Source organism: Mustela nigripes, unplaced genomic scaffold (genome assembly GCF_022355385.1).
Source record: "Mustela nigripes isolate SB6536 unplaced genomic scaffold, MUSNIG.SB6536 HiC_scaffold_75, whole genome shotgun sequence".
In the NCBI taxonomy this organism is placed as follows: Eukaryota; Metazoa; Chordata; class Mammalia; order Carnivora; family Mustelidae; genus Mustela; species Mustela nigripes.
The window spans coordinates 4,551,529-4,568,699 of record NW_026739490.1 but is presented as its reverse complement, the minus strand read 5'-3'; the positions used below and the strand labels follow the sequence as shown (position 1 = coordinate 4,568,699).

The 17,171-nt window shown below is 40.2% G+C and overlaps 1 protein-coding gene across 3 annotated transcripts in view; it reads right to left on the bottom strand.

Annotated features, from left to right (window-relative positions):
- DNAAF9 (dynein axonemal assembly factor 9) overlaps positions 1-17,171 on the bottom strand; it is a 133,093-nt gene that overhangs the window by 94,449 nt on the left and 21,473 nt on the right. For 2 of the 3 annotated variants that reach the window (XM_059386475.1, XM_059386476.1), the window contains exons 2-7: positions 17,020-17,099; positions 12,668-12,787; positions 9,291-9,415; positions 8,336-8,432; positions 7,090-7,196; positions 2,159-2,236 (exon numbers count right to left, since the gene is read on the bottom strand). In XM_059386475.1, the coding sequence (XP_059242458.1) occupies positions 2,159-2,236; positions 7,090-7,196; positions 8,336-8,432; positions 9,291-9,415; positions 12,668-12,787; positions 17,020-17,099 (607 nt within the window). Of the gene's footprint in view, positions 1-2,158; positions 2,237-7,089; positions 7,197-8,335; positions 8,433-9,290; positions 9,416-12,667; positions 12,788-17,019; positions 17,100-17,171 lie in introns of those variants that run through there. The other variant, XM_059386477.1, reaches the window with a different exon arrangement.

Sequence of the window (17,171 nt, the reverse complement as noted above, 5' to 3'; positions counted from 1 at the left end):
CCTGGTCTACAGCCCACAGTGATTACCACTATTGCTTCTTCAGCTGTAAGATGTCATTGTTGGCTGAGGTGCAATTAAAAATGTCCTCCTGAGTGGTCCCTCTCAACTGACTCCAGAGATGTGTGCAATGTTCTTAAAAACACAGTGTCATGTTTGGCCTCCATGTGTGACGTATAGCATCCTCATATTCCAAGGACTGCATGCAAGTGCGGTATGGGTCTCAGACACTTGCAGAAACTCCTAAACTACTTATTTCTTGTCCTTCCTTGTGATTAAATTTTCTTTTTAACTCTTTTTTTAAAGATCTTATTTATTTATTTGACAGAGAGGGAGAGGAGCACAAGCAATGAGGAGCAGCAGGGGGAGAGGGAGGGGGAGAAGCTGGTTCTTCAATAAGCAGGGAGCCCAATGTGGGGCTCAATCCAAGGACCTTGGGATCATGACCTAAGCTGAAGGCAGATGCTTAACCTACTGAGCCATTCAGGCATCCATGTGGTTAAATTTTCTTTATCATTTTTGCATTCTTATACTATAAATTTTTGCATGTTCACTTTTTCCATAATTAGACTAGCCATGGATGAATGATGATGATGATGATTAGGTCTTTTCAAAGTACAAAAAGTTCAGGTTTTATTTTTCTTTTATACTCCTATTTAATTAGAAATGTTTAAACAGAATGGATGCTCAATTTTATCAAATGCCTTTTAGGCATCTATGGAATGGTCACAAATGGTTTCAAGGAGAAAAATTAGTACAGTGATTACATTAATAGATTTCTTGGTACTAAACTAAATATTGGGACGCTTGGGTGGCTCAGTTGGTTGAGCAGCTGCCTTCAGCTCAGGTCATGATCCCAGTATCCTGGAATCAAGTCCCACATCGGGCTCCTTGCTTGGCAGGGAGCCTGCTTCTCCCTCTGCCTGTCTACCTGCCACTGTGTCTGCCTGTACTCACTCTCACTCCTCTCTCTCTGACAAATAAATAAATAAAATCTAAAATAAATAAATAAATAAGCTAAATATTGCACCCTTATTAACTCCACTTTGTCAGAGAATATTCTAACAAGATACCACATTCTACTTGCTAATATTTTACTTAAAATACAGGCATTAAAGGGATGCCTGGTGGCTCAGTCAATTAAGCATTGGCCTTCAGCTCAGATCATGATCCCAGGGTGCTGGCATCGAGCCCCACATTGGGCTCCCTGCTCAGTGGGAGTCTGCTTCTCCCTCTCTCGCTGCCCCTCTCCCCCTCTGCTGGTGCACTGTTTCTCACTTCAACTCTCTCAAATAAATAAGTAAATAAATAAATAAATGATCTTTGGAAAAAAATACAGGCATTAACACTGACAAGTAAGACTAGTCTGCAGTTTCCGTTTTTGTTACTTTTGTTGGGTTTTAGTATCATAACTAACTTCATTAAAAGGCTACACACTGTTCTTTTTCCATGCATACCTAGCTATGGTCACTGAGAGACACCACTGAGCTGCTTAATCACAGTACCTGTTCCGGTAGCCTCAGTTTTATCTGTTGCTCCTCACTGGAAATTGCTCCCCCCAACTTCATGCTTTCTTCCAAGTTCAGACATTAAAGGTTGATCCTCTAATCCAGGAGTCAGCAAGTTCTAGCTTGTGGGCAGGCCACATATCTTTGTAAATAAAGCTTCCTTGGAACACAGACACACCCATGCATTTAAGCATTGTCCACCTTTGCTCCCGGGCTACAATGGCACCACGGAGTAGTTCTAACACAGTTCTAACAGAGGAGGGCACACAAAGCCTACGCTTGCTGACCTTTGCTCTAATTCTGTGATTGTTTTAAGCCAAACCCCATCTTTTTAATCATTTCATCTCAGGGAAAGAGTGCAAAAAGACACCATCTGTGTTGTTTTTTTGAAGCCCAGCCCAACCAAATGTTTTTAGGTGAAAATGTCAACCCTAGGAAGTAGCCTGGGTCTTGCCTCAGGTAAGGTTTCCTCAGAGTGAAAGAGGCACTATCACTTTTCCTCCTTCCACTTCCCCCTCCTCAGGAGTTCAAGATAACAATCAGGGAAGAAGTGTTCAAACAAAAACATATCTTGCATTTTTTCAAGTTAAATAGCGTTAGTAGATAACTGAGCTGGCTCTAACGTACACGTTAAATACAATTTGGCTTCTTACTTCTGAAAGCAAACTCTCCAGAGACATAGGATCCATCTTGCTGTAGACATTCCATAGACTCAAACTCACATCCTGCAACTGCAACATAAGGGTAAAAACATTGAAATAAATGAGTCAATATCACTACGACAATCAGAAGTATCATAAATTACTATCTTGGTGAAAACTCAATGATTAGAATAATAAATCAAAATCTTATCAATTATATTAGAACCAATACATATTAATAAATGCTGTCCCATTCAAGGAAACTATCTTTACAGAAACTTTGGTACATATTTTGAATATCCTTCTGAGGTCTCTACTCAATGCTCTTTGAATTACGTTTTTTCAATCTAACTGGTGGGAACAGGAACTGTTCTCAACCCTTAGCATGTATCAGGCACTGTTCCTGATTACTTTTCAGATTTTTTTTAAACTCTGCCCTTGGTAGTTACCTGACACATGAATGCACTGACACTTCTGCTGAATACTTAGGATGGGGGAGAACAGGGGAATCTTGGCAGATCGTCAAGGTTCTCTCTGGGCAGTTTCCTTTTTAGTACTCTGGCAGCCCTGCTCTCAACGGACTCCACTGCATATTCTCGACTTAGAAAATACACTGGGATCCACCTGGGTATCCCTCCACCCCATGCTGTGGGCCTGGAAATTTTCTCAAAGTAGTAAGCTAGAGTAATCACAAGGCTGACCTTGGCTATTTCTCTCGGGGAATCACTATTTTTCATTGTATGACGTCTACTGTCTTGAAAACCATTGCTTCACATATTTTGTTTTTTGTTTGTTCTTTTGGTTTGGCTACGTTGAGTTGTGGTGGGAAGGAAAGAAACCTGGTTCCTATTGTCTTATGTAGGTGACTTATTTTTTCTTCCTGGAAGCTTTTTGTGATCTTTCATCCTTACTGTTCGAAAAAGGCATAGGTAGACTTAAGGCTTTTTCCTTTCCTTTTATACTTGCTAAGTCATTTAATTTAAAAGTTTTTATTCTTTTTAATCACTCAAAATGTTTCTTTTTAAAAAATTTTCTCCCTTCTGATATTTCTGCTCTGTATTTCTGTAACTCTCACTTGCTGGCTATCAGACTTCTTGGATCAGTTCACTATGTCTTTTAACTTTTTTTCCTCATATTTTCTATCTCCTTGATTTTTTAATTTTATATTTTTAGAGAATTTCCTAACTTTACTTCCCAACCCCTCTATTAGTTTAATCAATTATAATTTCCCAGAGCTCTTATTTTCTTTATGTTAATTTATCACCACATAATGCTTGTTCTATAGTCATCCAATCTTCCTTGTCTGGGCTTCCTAATGAAAATTTTGTGCCTTAAGTTTTGCTCTATATCTTAATTACCTTTGGGATTTATCCAATCCATCTTTTTTTTTTTTTTTAATCTTGATCTTTTCAAGTTACAGGCATTTAATCAAATGTCTAGTGATCTTTGGTTGCTTGTTTTTATTTCCAAATATTGGAAGCTTTATGCTCTCAGCAAAGCTTGTCAACTACTAGAAATTATTTTAGGGAGAGCAGAAAGGCAGGAGGCAGTTATTCAGGATCTCTACTCCCTTATATTTAAAATTCCAGGGACGCCTGGGTGGCTCAGTTGGTTGGACGACTGCTTTGGGCTCAGGTCACGGTCCCGGAGTCCCGGGATCAAGTCCCGCATCGGGCTCCCAGCTCCACGGGGAGTCTGCTTCTCCCTCTGACCTTCTCCTCGCTCATGCTCTCTCTCACTTCCTCTCTCAAATAAATAAATAAAATCTTTAATAAAATAAAATAAAATTCCAAAAGACTGAGTTAATATATTTGGCTCCTTCCTCTGTATTCTGAAACAGCTTTTCAAGTATCAACTGATTTAATTTTTTGAAGGAATCTGATTTCTAATTTTATTTTATTTTTTTTTTATAATTTTTTTTTTTTTATTTGACAGACAGAGATCACAAGCACGCAGAGAGAGAGGAGGAAGCAGGCTCCCCACAGAGCAGAGAGCCCCATGCGGGGCTCGATCCCAGGACCCTGGGATCATGACCTGAGCTGAAGGCAGAGGCTTTAACCCACTGAGCACCCAGGTGCCCCTGATTTCTAATTTTAAACATAAACCTTAATTTTACTAATAATTTTGAGACATAATATTTCCTTACGACATCTCCCTTTTTAATTTTGTGTGCTCTGCCTACCATATCTCATTTCTCTCTTTACAAACTCCATTCTTAAAAGTTATAAAAGAGACATTTCCTCATTTTTTATTCTATTTTTCTTAGAGAAAATCTTTTTAAAAAGCATAATGATCTATCTCTGCATCAAATATGCTATGGTCTCTTTCTTAAATCTTATTGAATATTTTCATAAGTCTTATTCCACCTTTCATTATAAAGAGCTTATGTTTGCACATAAAAAGGTAAATGAATGGTTACTCTCATTACTCAGAAGTTTGCGTATAGAATCCTCTCCTTGAGAAGCTAGTTGATGTAAATTTACATTACTAGGTGACAATTCCAGAAACTGGAGAGTTAAGAAGGAGGAAGCTGGAGGCAGGGTAAGCTCTATCAGAGGACCTTCCCTGTGCTGCTTCTCAGAAAGAATTCTCTATATGTGTAATTCAGTTTGGCTCAACCTAAATGCCAGGTAAAAGCTTATGTGGGTCTGGTTTCCTTTCTTGTGTTGGTACCGAGTACATCCAGGACAAAGCAGACTCTGGGTTAACGACTTTCTTCTGGGTATAGACATACAATAAAACAGAATTTTTAGGGCGCCTGGGTGGCTCAGTGGGTTAAGCCGCTGCCTTCGGCTCAGGTCATGATCCCAGGGTCCTGGGATCGAGTCCCGCATCGGGCTCTCTGCTCAGCGGGGAGCCTGCTTCCTCCTCTCTCTCTCTGCCTGCCTCTCAGCCTACTTGTAATCTCTCTCTGTCAAATAAATAAATAAAATCTTTAAAAAAAAAAAAACAGAATTTTTAAAATTTAAGTTTTAAGTGTCTGTAGTTCTTCTCTTGGCCTTCAAAAGACTCAAGAGTCTTTCTGGCTCAGAGTTATCAGGTCTCTGGTGTGTGACTCAGAGTGGAGTACTATTCCATACCCTAAAGGCTGGTAAGGAAGGGAACTGGGTGGGGGAGAATGAGGGGGAAACAAAAGGAAAGTATTTGAGAGAATGACAATGAGCAGCTACAAAGAAAAGCAGGATCTAGTGAAAGGGATCTTGAGAGAAGGCTTATAGTTCTCACTGTGTGAATTGTTAAGTTTCCTCCTCACTGCCCACTCCACCCCATTGAACACCACCCTACAGGAAAGATCTGTATTATCCTATAAAGTTTTTTGGGAGGGATTTTGTTGGGCTACCTGGGTAGATCAGTCAGTAGAGCCTGAGATTCTTGACCCCAGGGTGATGAGTTCAAGGCCTATGCTAAGCATGGAGCCTACTCAAAGAAGGGAAAGGAATGTTGTTCCTTTTGGATGTGTCTGTACAGTGTAATGCGCCTTAAGGCATGAGTCCGAAAGGCTGCCTCATTTGGTCTGTATGAACCCTGCAGCCCCCTTGTGTATTGCTTTTTTTTTCCCCCCCAAAGTAGCGCCCACACCCAGCACAGAGTCTAGTGTGGAGCCCAATGTGGGGCCTGAACTCAAGACCCTAAGATCAAGACCTGAGCTAAGATCAAGAGCCAAATGCTTAACTAAGCCACCCAGGTGCCCCAAATCCCCTACTCTTCTAAATTAGAGAGCACTGAGGCATCTTGGTGGCTCAGTTTGCTGAATGTCTGATTCTTGGTTTTGGCTCAGGTTATGATCTCGTGGGTGGTGAGATGGAACCCTGTGTCAGACTCTGCATTCAGGAGGGAGTCTCCTCCTCTCCCCTCCCCCACTCGTGCTCACCCACACTCTCTCTCTTAAATAAATAAATCTTAAATAAATAAATAAGAGAGTATTACTTCCTAGCAGGGGCAGCTCTCACAGCCTTTTAAAGTTCTGTTACTTACAGTCAATGTGAGAATACTACAGTTTTGGAGCAGGAACAGTGGAGTCCAAGTGGTGTGCTTCTTTTCAACCCCACATCCCATGTTCCTTCCACATTACAGGGTTTACCAGGCAAGAATCCATTTACTTCCAAGGGACACTGCTACTTCTCGGAAGGAGGGGCAGTAATTAGCCCCGGGCCATCCTTCCTATTCTATGCCTAATAGTATGTTTCCATTTTGAGCATGTCGACGCTCATTCTCTGTTTGTACTGGGAGCAGGTCATCTCATTGGGAGATGCCTACGGTGATACTGCTAACCTACCAGGCCATCCTCCTTAATATGTAAGGGAGAGGGTGACCCCCCTCTCCCAGACTCATTCATTAATTCACTCAACAAATATTTATGGGTCATCTACTAGACAGAGGAATACTGAGATAAAAGATACTGTTTGGAATGCAAAAGATAACCTTCTTATTCCTCTAGTATGCTGTACTTATACAAAATTCTGCACTGTGCTTTTCATTGCTCTTGAATAGTTCTCAAATTATATGAATTTCTGAGATACAAACAACAACAATGAAAAGGCTGTTTTTTGTTTTCAAGGAGCTTCCTATCCAGAGACCAGGGGTGGGCGGGAACACGAGTAGGGGTGTGTGAAAAATGTATAACATAGGACAAAGAAAGCTACAAGAGGAATCAGCTTAAGGTGCTACAGGAGTAGACTGGAAGAACAATGGACTCAGAAGGGGGAAAAGAGAGAAAGGAAGACAGACAGAAACTCCTAGAAGAAAGGACAAAGGAGTTTAGTTTAGGGACTAGCTTTGCATAGCATCTATTTTCCATTTCAAGTTTTTTAACTTGTTCCATGCTCTTGAGAGATCACTGCTAGCTTTTCAGTGTTATAATGATGCCCACTCACATTGTGGGGGCCCTTAATAAAAACAGCAGGTGGCAGACAAAAGCCAGGCATACTGCCTTTCATACATACCTCGTATTTCATGGTAAAAAATCCATCCCCTCCAATGCCCTCAAGTGCAAAGGCCTGTACAATTGGCCATTTCTCTACTACAAACATATCAAATATCTGCAAGTGACCTAGAGGAATCAAATAAAACAACATGTATCAAATACTATCCTGGATATAATAGTCTAAACCTGATCTAATGTGGTTAGACAGGCATCACCTCTCTCAAATTCACCCCAGCCACATTTAGCAAAATAAAAGTGAAACAGATAACATGGTTAGATATTAAAACTAGAAATACAAAATGAAAGTCCAAGAAAATTCAAACCATAACAAGTTACAGAAATTCAGATTTCTCTATAGCATATTTTCACATTCTGGTTTCCTAAGTGAGAAGTTAAGTTAGTAAATAAATAGTGGCCTATTACATCTGACTTGAATCATTTAGTGGATATAATTATTAACAGACTCAAACTTGGCTCTCCCCCCTTAAGAAACATAGCCAATCAACTTCCTCAAGGGAAAATTACCAAATCAAAAATTTTTCTTTCTGTGCTTGCTTCAGCAGCACATATACTAAAATTAGAACAAAAATTTTTCTTTCTTATAGCAATAGCTCTAATGCACAAAGTTTTTAAAAAATAAGATATAGCACTGCTAAACTTCTTGATTATTTTCCTTTATTTTTACACATTTTAAAAAAAAAGATTTTATTTATTTATTTGAGAGAGAGAGAATGAGAGAGAGAGAACATGAGAGGTGAGAGGTTAGTGGGAGAAGGAGACTTCCTGCTGAGCAGGGAGCCTGATGTGGGACTCGATCCTGGAACTCCAGGATCAGGACCTGAGCTGAAGGCACTTACTTAACCAACTGAGCCAGCCAGGCACCCCTACACATCATTTTTGAGCCTCACTGTCAGCATATTTTTAACAGCTGCCTGAATTACTATTTCGTATACCAGGAGCCTCCACAGCTATACTCTCCGTACAAGTAAGTGGCACAGCTAGAAGGCAACTGTGGTAAATACCTTTATCAATTTTTCTATCTGACTAGATGGCCTGCTGTGTTGTCATAGAAATTTCAGTTATGAGTACCAGCTTGCACAGAAAAATCCCCAAATTTCATTGTGCTTGATTCTCTGCCTTTAATGAAAATAGATCAATGGGTTTCCCAGCTGAATGCCTCCAATGGAAGGAGGGAGCAGTAGAAATGCTGGGATTCACACATCATCCAAGCAAGGTTCTAATATGGCTTGCTGTCAGACACTGACCTTGGGAGCTGTAAGGAATGCCAATTCTACTACAATCTCGAACCATGTCCACAAAGCTGGCAATTTTAAATTCTTCTGCAGCTTCCTCATCTTCATACTGAAGAGGGAAATTGAGGGGAAAAATAGGTTCTGAGGAGACATCATACAAAATCCCCTATTTTCTTGATATTTTATCAATCAGAGTTATCTCAAATGACATTATTATAGAGGACTGCACCCAAGAGGGTGTTTCCAAAGCCCAAGTTTTGTGTTTCCTGGTCAGATACCTGAATGCAAGAGCTGAAACTTGCCTCAAAAATTCCCCAGAAGCTCACATGGTGTTCAAGGGGCAACTGTATATCGGTATTTTTTATAATTTTACTTTATTTTTCTTATTTGATCATAAGTCTGTTGTGTTATGTTAGTGATCATTTTAGTATATGTGCTGCCGAAGCGAGCACATGTTAGTGATCATTTAGGATTGAGAGTAAATACCCTGAACTTAAAAAAAAAGAAAAGAAGGGTTTTTGACCCATATTAGGTCACCATTTCCATGAAATCCTAAATCTCAAGTCCTGATTTGATTTCCAGCCAAACCCTTGAAAAGAACCCAAAAGGAAACAAATACCAAAAAATCCAAATATAGAAATGTTACAAAAGCTTATCAAACTCTCCTGAGGCAGTCCATGGCACCAGTCCCCTAAGAGAATGGGTACAGACTGGTGATAAACAAGCAGGACAGGAAGCTACGACTAGGTCCCAATTGAAGAGTCCCTTTTGTCTGTCAGGCATATAATTTAACTATAAGGTAGCCTCATAATGAATTATGAAAATTTCCACTAAAACAAGTAACTTTTTTGTGTGATGACATCCTACAATTTGATCTTTTTAAGGGACCTCCTATTCTAGATCTATACTTTTCTGAAAGAGTATCCTCGGAATGTCTCTGAGTGCCTATTCTATCTTCCCTTCTTACCTCATTTTCCGTCATACAGTGGAAATGCAGATTTCTCCAATGTGCCACATAGGGTAAGAGATAGCGATAGTTGACAGGATTACAGTACAGATGGACACTATCTGATTTAATCAATATAATTACATCTGAAAGAAAAACAAAATTAAATCACAACACTGTCAAAGTCATCTCCTTTACACATTTACTGTTCACATCATTAATAATACCATTAAAACTATTTCAGAGACAATGTAAGAAAACTCCAAACTGAAAAGTTCTTTATAACTAGGCAACGTGACTCAAAGTGACTGTGTAACTCGTGTGGGCAGCAAGGACTTTCTAGTTCCTGTGCAATGCTCTCATCACTGTGGCCCTCTGGTTAGGACAATGAAGGCACAGAATAAGTCAAAAGAACAGCTTTCAGGATGTTCTGCTTTTGTAAAGTTCAACACCATCAAATCTGTGGTACCAGACTTGGGTGTGTACTTTGCTACAGAGATAAATACCAAATGAAAACTCCATACCCTAAAGCCACTGAGGCAAGAAATAGCATGGAATACCACTGGTAACATTCTTCTGTAGGCATGTCTAAAGTTCTTGGCTGTTGACTCAGTGTAATCATGGGCCTGAGGACATCACTATTCAGCTGTGGGAAGGGTTACTGTGTATGGGGGTGAACTCTTTCCTCCCAGGAAAGGCTGGGAGGAAGGAAGTAGAGGCAAGAGGACAGGCTTCTATAAATAGATCAGCAGCTCACAGACTCAAGAAAAAAACATGGATGTTGGTGGGTCAAATAAATAAAACAATCCCAAGTGTGCAAATAAACTTAGGTAAGTTAACAAGAGTCCTGGAATGGGGCAGGAATACTAAAGCAGTTTGAGGATTGAGAAAGAAAGCAATCATACTTCCAGAAAAAGAGCAGAGCTCCACTGCCTAGCTTCTGAGAAAGCAGAGCCACCACAGGCAACTAACAAGATAGTGCTAGGGAAGTTGCTAGAGGAGGATGGCTGGAAGTGAGAGGAGCAAGGGGGCATCTGAAACAGCAGGTTTAGGGCAATGCCAACACAGTAATACAAAGTGACAGCCTATACTCTACAAAAACCTAGGCCCAATGAATACCGACAGCAGCTGACCACGCCTCTTGAAATAAAGCTCCATGATGCTGACCTTCAGTTTTTCAAAAATCACTCTGTGCCCCACACCTGGTCAGAACCAGGTGTTCTAGGGAACATGGTATAGAGCAGCCTATTCATTGATGACTCTCAGTTAATCACTAGAATCAAAAGGTGGCAAAGGATGGGACAGAGATCACCTCTCATCCTGCTGGTTTTCTTCATAAAGGCCTTCTAAGGGCCTTGCCCCGAATCACCTGTAGATTGCCTTCTGAGGAGTTAGAGTTTAAAGTCACATGGAGAGGCTGAGGGGGCTTCCTGTGTAGACTGTACTTTACGCTAATGTGTAATACTCCACAAAGAATTAGGGTTCAGTAAAAGAAATAATGCAACAACTACTGTTCTACTCAGAATCTCATAGGACTCTGATGTCATTGCTCTGAACAAAATTAACAGTAAAAGATGAAAGTGTAAGAAAACTGGATGAATATGCAAACTATTTTAAAAGTGTTTTTAAAAAATAAATTCTTCATGTTGGCCTCTTTTCCTCTCCTATAGAGATCAAAATGTAGATGCATAAATCCAGTGATCACAGTTTGCCAACTACTTGAATTTAAAAATATGAATTTACTAACTCATTTTTAATTCATTAATGATATATTAAATCAGTCAAAGAAAATGCTCATTTTATAAGTACCCATTGTGCCAGATGGCAGGATAAAGACAATTATAAGCATAAGCGAAAAAGGCACACCTTTGAGGATTTAAACTATTTCCTTAATTTCAGGACTACAATATCCTTAGCAACTTTGGCTGCAGTGAAATGTGTGGCTGGTATGAGCATCTGTCTTTTTATAATTCTAAATGGCTGCCAAGATGAATTCTTTTTTTTTTTTTTAAAGTAGGCTCCATGCCCAGCATGGAGACCAATGCAGGGCTCCAGCTTACAACTCTGAGATCAAACCTCGAGCTTAGATCAACAGTCTGACCCTTAACTGACTAAGGCACCCAAGCACCCCAAGATGAATTCTTTCTAAACCAGTAGATGCTGTACAGCATAAAGAAGCATAAAATATATATATATATATTTTTTTTATTTATTTACTTGAGAGATAGAGCACAAGCAGGGGGAATGGGAGAGGGAGGAGCAGGCTCCCTGCTGAGCAGGGAGGCCAATGCAGGACTTAATCCCCCGATGCTGGGATCATGACCTGAGCCAAAGACAGATACTTAACTGACTCAGAGGCCCTGCATAAAGAAGCATTTTTAATAAAAACCAAAACCTGAAAGTAAATTTGAAATTGAAAGAAATTTAATGAAAGTTCTAACTGCAACCTACTCCTTCTGCATTTCCTAATAAAAAGAAAATCTTTAATCAATCTACAAGGATAACACTATTAAGGATTTTACCACAGAAGAATTTTCACATCCCAGCAGACCAGGGCTCCTTAAACTTAGAACTACTGGTAGTTTAGAAGACCAGCTCATTTTTTGTTGTGGGGGGCTGTCTGGATGCACTGTAGATGTCTAGTAGCCACTATGCCCAGTTGTGACAATCAAAAATGTCTTCAGATATTGCCAAATGCAATATCTCAGGGAATAAAACTGCCCCCACTTTAAAACCATTGCACTACATCCACTGCAAGATGACTTCAATATCAGTATCAGTATTCAGATGTTAGCCTTTATGCACTCCCTAGCTGCTTCACAAGAGCTGCCTGTCTCTTGTCCAGTTTGATTTGTCTATTCCTGTGTGTCCTGATCCATCTGGCAGACAAGTCATGATGCTCAGTATGCGATATCAGAGACAGCTCCTGGGCATCAGCCCACAATAGCATCAACACAGGGAGAGTGTCTCAGAGCTAAAGAAAGGGGAATGTAAGCAGAAAGCCTCCATTGTAATCGTGGGCATCGTCATGAATTAAAGTCACACAGAAAACAATTCCCAAAGACAGAACTGGACAAAGAGCCTTTGTTCCTAAGCTGAAGATCCACATGAAATCTTCCTTGTAGGAGTAGCCTGCAGGCTCATCCGTGACCCACAACTGAATGCGCTTTCACAGGACAACAGCACATAATCTGAACCTCCCAGCACGTAAAGGCAGTGGGCAATTCAGAGGAAACCTAGAACCTTGCCAAGAAGATATAAAACCAAACTGATATGCACATTTCCCTCTAAAGCTGATTTAGCCAGTAAACATATTCTGAAAACTACTTGTCATTAGTCTTATTATCAACCAGTAGGTTACTAACAGGAGCATACTACTTAATACTATATATACTTACCATCTAGAACTTCTTCAGAAAATCCTGTTTTCTCAAAATCACATGTATTCTGATTGTACAAACCAAAGAGAAGGTAATTTGCCAGCTCTCTGCAGCCTTCATTGTACCTGCTATCGATTCCTGCAAAGCAAAGAAGGCTCTGATCAGCTGTACTATGGGACACAAATGAGCCCCCATAAATTGCCCCTGCTCAGCAAAATCCACAGGGTTAGGCTAAAGGCAGAAGCTCACATCAATTTTGTGCCAGTAACCAAATTAGCAACTCTGTGAAAGAAGCATCAAGTACTCTTCCTTGGTTTTCAAGATCCATCTAGTTTAAACAATTAAATAGTACACATTATTGAAGCTATTAATTTCCAAAAAGCAAATTTTTCACTATAGAAAGAAGCAGAAAATATGGTCTGGGTCCTGCCACAGCTGGTTAAAGATTTTGGGATACTTTTCAGTTAGAATAGGAATACAGGATTAAAAATATTCACTTCTCAAAGAGAGATTTATCCAAACTTCAGGAATCAAAGGCAATTTAAGGTAGTTTGAAAGAACTCAAAGTGAAAAAGAGTACAAGTGAATGGAACTACACACACCCATCATTTCACAAATATTTATTAAGCTCAAGGACCATCATTGTGCTGGATGCTGGATTGTGTGATAAACATGCCTGCAAATGGCCCCCATAAAGTTTACAGTCTAGTGGAGCTGGGTCAGAGACAAAAAAAATTTAAACAATACACCTTCACTACTGCCTTTCAGTGGCATGGGCATCGGTACTACCTGGTTGCTGAGTATCTCTGAGCATGTCACGGGCAGATAGACAGTGGTAGCTGTCTACATGAGGCTGAGGAAGGAGTTGGAGCAGAAAGCACACCAAGAATAGAAATATGGCTAGAGCCTGGGAAAGAGGGCTGGCAATGGTCACTCAGACAAGTGAAAAAAAGTAATGGTCATTTAGACCAGAGGGGCCCAGAGATTACCTGTGACAGAGGACTTCTAATATAAAAGAACTCCCTTCTGAGCTGAGATCAAAGTAGCACAGCCCTGTTCTATCCCATTCAACACTTCAGTGAAGGGAGGGGTGAAAAAGAATCAAAAGCCAGAATGGACTGGCCTATCTAAGACCCAAACTTTAAAGGGCTAGAAAGTTAAAAATAAACAGACTAGGCAGACCTAGCCTCAGCATGTCCACTTCTAAGGGTTCTGGCCACATAAACTGCTGACATGAAAAAGACTGACCAGGTCAAATTAAAGGCAAAAGAAACTCTATGTAGGCACAATGCTTTAGCTGACAAAGTTGTTTCTCATAAGGGTATTACAGGTTAACAATTCTGATACTGTTATACATGTATATTGGAATTAAACAAGTAAACTGGATGATGGGTACCAAGTTCCCTAGTGGTGAAGTAGAAGTTTACAGATAAGCAAAAGGGGGAAATTAGAATAATCTATGTAGTAAGTGGGTAGGCTGGAGACATTAATCTGAATTCATGTATAGCTTAATATAGATACAGATGGTTACATAACAATTACAGGTAATGTACACACAAACTGTCAGCTGTCCGCTGCCCCCGAGTCTAGAAGCATTTGACATTCCAGTAGTAACAAGAGTGTATCCAATGCCCAGATCCTGGTTTCTTTTCTTTCTTTCTTTTTTTTAAGATTTGTTTATTTGACAGAGAGGGAGCGAGAAAAAGAAAGAGGGAGAGATTACAAATAGGCAGAGAGGCAGGCAGAGAGAGAGAGGGAAGCAGGCTCCCCTCCAAGCAGAGAGCCTGATATGGGGCTCAATCCCAGGACCCTGGAATCATGACCTAAACTGAAGGCAGAGGCTCAACCCACTGAGCCACCCAGACACCCCCAGATCCTAGTTTCTAATACCATTCTCCGGTTAAAGGAACCCCAGCACTCCTTGGCGAAATGGCTGATTCTAGGACTGGAGCAGGAAATCTATAAAATAAGCCTAGGGGCGCCTGGGTGGCTCAGTGGGCTAAAGCCTCTGCCTTCAGCTCAGGTCATGATCCCAGGTTCTGGGATGGAGCCCCTCATGGGGTTCTCTGCTCAGCAAAGAGTCTGCTTCCCTTTCTCTCTCTCTCTGCCTGCCTCTCTGCCTACTTGTGATCTCTGTCTGTCAAATAAATAAATAAAATCTTAAAATAAAATAAAATAAGCCTAGAGTATCTTATAGTGCCAGAAGGTACAGAAGTGCTAAACAAGTGCTAAACTTTGATTGCAGTAGGTGGAGGGGGGAACATATGTCAAAGGAAGGGACACAGAAGCCAACTGAAATGACAGCATAAGTACAGTAATGAACAGGTGCTTTTATTCATAGGTAAATTCATGGCAAAGACAGCGTCCACTCTTCTGAGGGTTATAGCTAGAGAGATAATCCAATGAATGGATTCTTTAAATCCAGTTTAAACATTTGAAACCTTTGGTGGGAATTCCAGGTCCACCATAGCTGTGGTTTTGTTTTGTTCTGTTTTTAGGTAAAATACAACTTTATTTAACAAAAAAAAAAGTAATTTCTACCATAAATCCATATTTCCTTCTAAAAGCAGAAAACTTGATCACATTTTCCCAAGTAAGCTCAGTAAAGTTATTGTTCAGTTTTTTAAATTTGAAACTTCGGCAATTTTTAAGGTTCTGCCCTTTATTTTCTCCCCTAACTACCATTTAAATTTCAAAGAGGGCTTCTGCAGGAGTGTGTGAGTGTGAGTGTGTGTGTGTGTTGAGTGTATATGGTCAAGATGCATTCTTCTCTGCTGGCATCAGCTGCTATTCATTTTAATTTTTATTTTAATCCAATTAATATATAGTGTATGAGTTTCAGAGGTAGAGTTCAGTGATTCATCAATCATTTATATAATACCCAGTGTTCATTATATCACATGCCCTCCTTTTTTTTTTTTAAAGATTTTATTTATTTATTTGACAGAGAGAGATTACAAGTAGGCAGAGAGGCAGGCAGAGATAGAGAGGAGGAAGCAGGCTCCCTGCTGAGCAGAGAGCCCGATGCGGGACTCGATCCCAGGACCCTGAGATCATGACCCGAGCCGAAGGCAGCGGCTTAACCCACTGAACCACCCAGGTGCCCTCACATGCCCTCCTTAATGTCCATCATCTAGCATCCCTCAGTTTGTTTCCTATGATTAAGAGTCTCTTATGGTTTGTCTCCCTCTCTGATTTCATATCATTTTATATTTCCCTCACTTTCCCTATGATCCCGTTTTGTTTCTTAGATTCCACATATGAGTGAGATACGATAATTGTCTTTCTCTGATTGACTTATTTCACTTAGCATAATACCCTTTGGTTCTATCTGCATCGCTTCAAATGGCAAGATTTCATTTTTTAGGATGGCTGAGTTGTATTCCATTGGATATATATACCACATCTTCTTTATCCACTGTCGATGGACATCTGGGCTCTTTCCATAGTTTGGTTATTACACCATAACTGGGTTATTCTGGAGACCCACCAACCTCTGAGCTGAGTAGTGGAATCAGGATTCAAACCCAAAACCTGTCTAGCTCCAGAGCATATGTTAAAAACTCTGCACACTGCCTCTCACAAGCTTAAATGCAAGTGCTGTTAAGTGAAAACACAAAATCATGCATGGAATATGTGAGGAAAGACAAGTAAGAACCTAGCAGTGTTTTGTTTCTGGGAAGGAACTTGGGTGGTTGATGGACAAACCACCAGGCTTAACAATTCCACTTCCATAAATCAATACTATGGGTATAAATGAAAATGAGATAAAGAACATCAATCTGAAATGACGTTCAGAAAAATCTCCAAGATACATTGTCAAATGAAAATTTAAAAATTAGGTTAATGACAGTATGAATAAAATGTTTCTATTTGTGTTAAAAAAAAAAAGATTCAATTGGCAATGCTATCTCTGGGGAGTGGAAACTGGTACCTGGGATGGTTAGGAAGCTCTGTTCATTATCATCTGCATACTGTCTTAATTTTTAAATTATATGATGCGTTTTCATAATAAAAAAATTTAAAGAACAAATAAAGGCCCAGTTCTGCCACTCGCTGGTCCTGAGCAAGTCTGTTTCATGTTCTAGAGTTTCAGTCTCCCGCTCTGTAAAAAAGAGACAATGCTGTCCCCTTGCAAGGCTGCTGTGAGAAGAAATAAGGTAACATGTACAAAGTACCTACCCTGTGGTACTGCCTCCTGCCTCCTTATCCCACTGATAGGACACCTGACCTCATAGAAACAGCAACAGATTTCAAGAGAAAAAGAGCTGGGAGAAGGACGCTAACTCAAGCTTATCTCACAATGATACTATTATTAATATCTTCCTTGAACAGAAGCCAAATTGCCCCACCTTGTTAAAAGCACTGACCTAGGATGCAGAGGATCCCATCAGGTTGAGACTTGCTGCTCTGGGTCAAGATGCTCTGAACCTTGCGGAGTCGGCTGCAGCTGCAACAAGAACAGAAATCAGCTCCTGAGTGTCAGTACATGAAGGCATGAGGATGAGGAATGATACTAGGG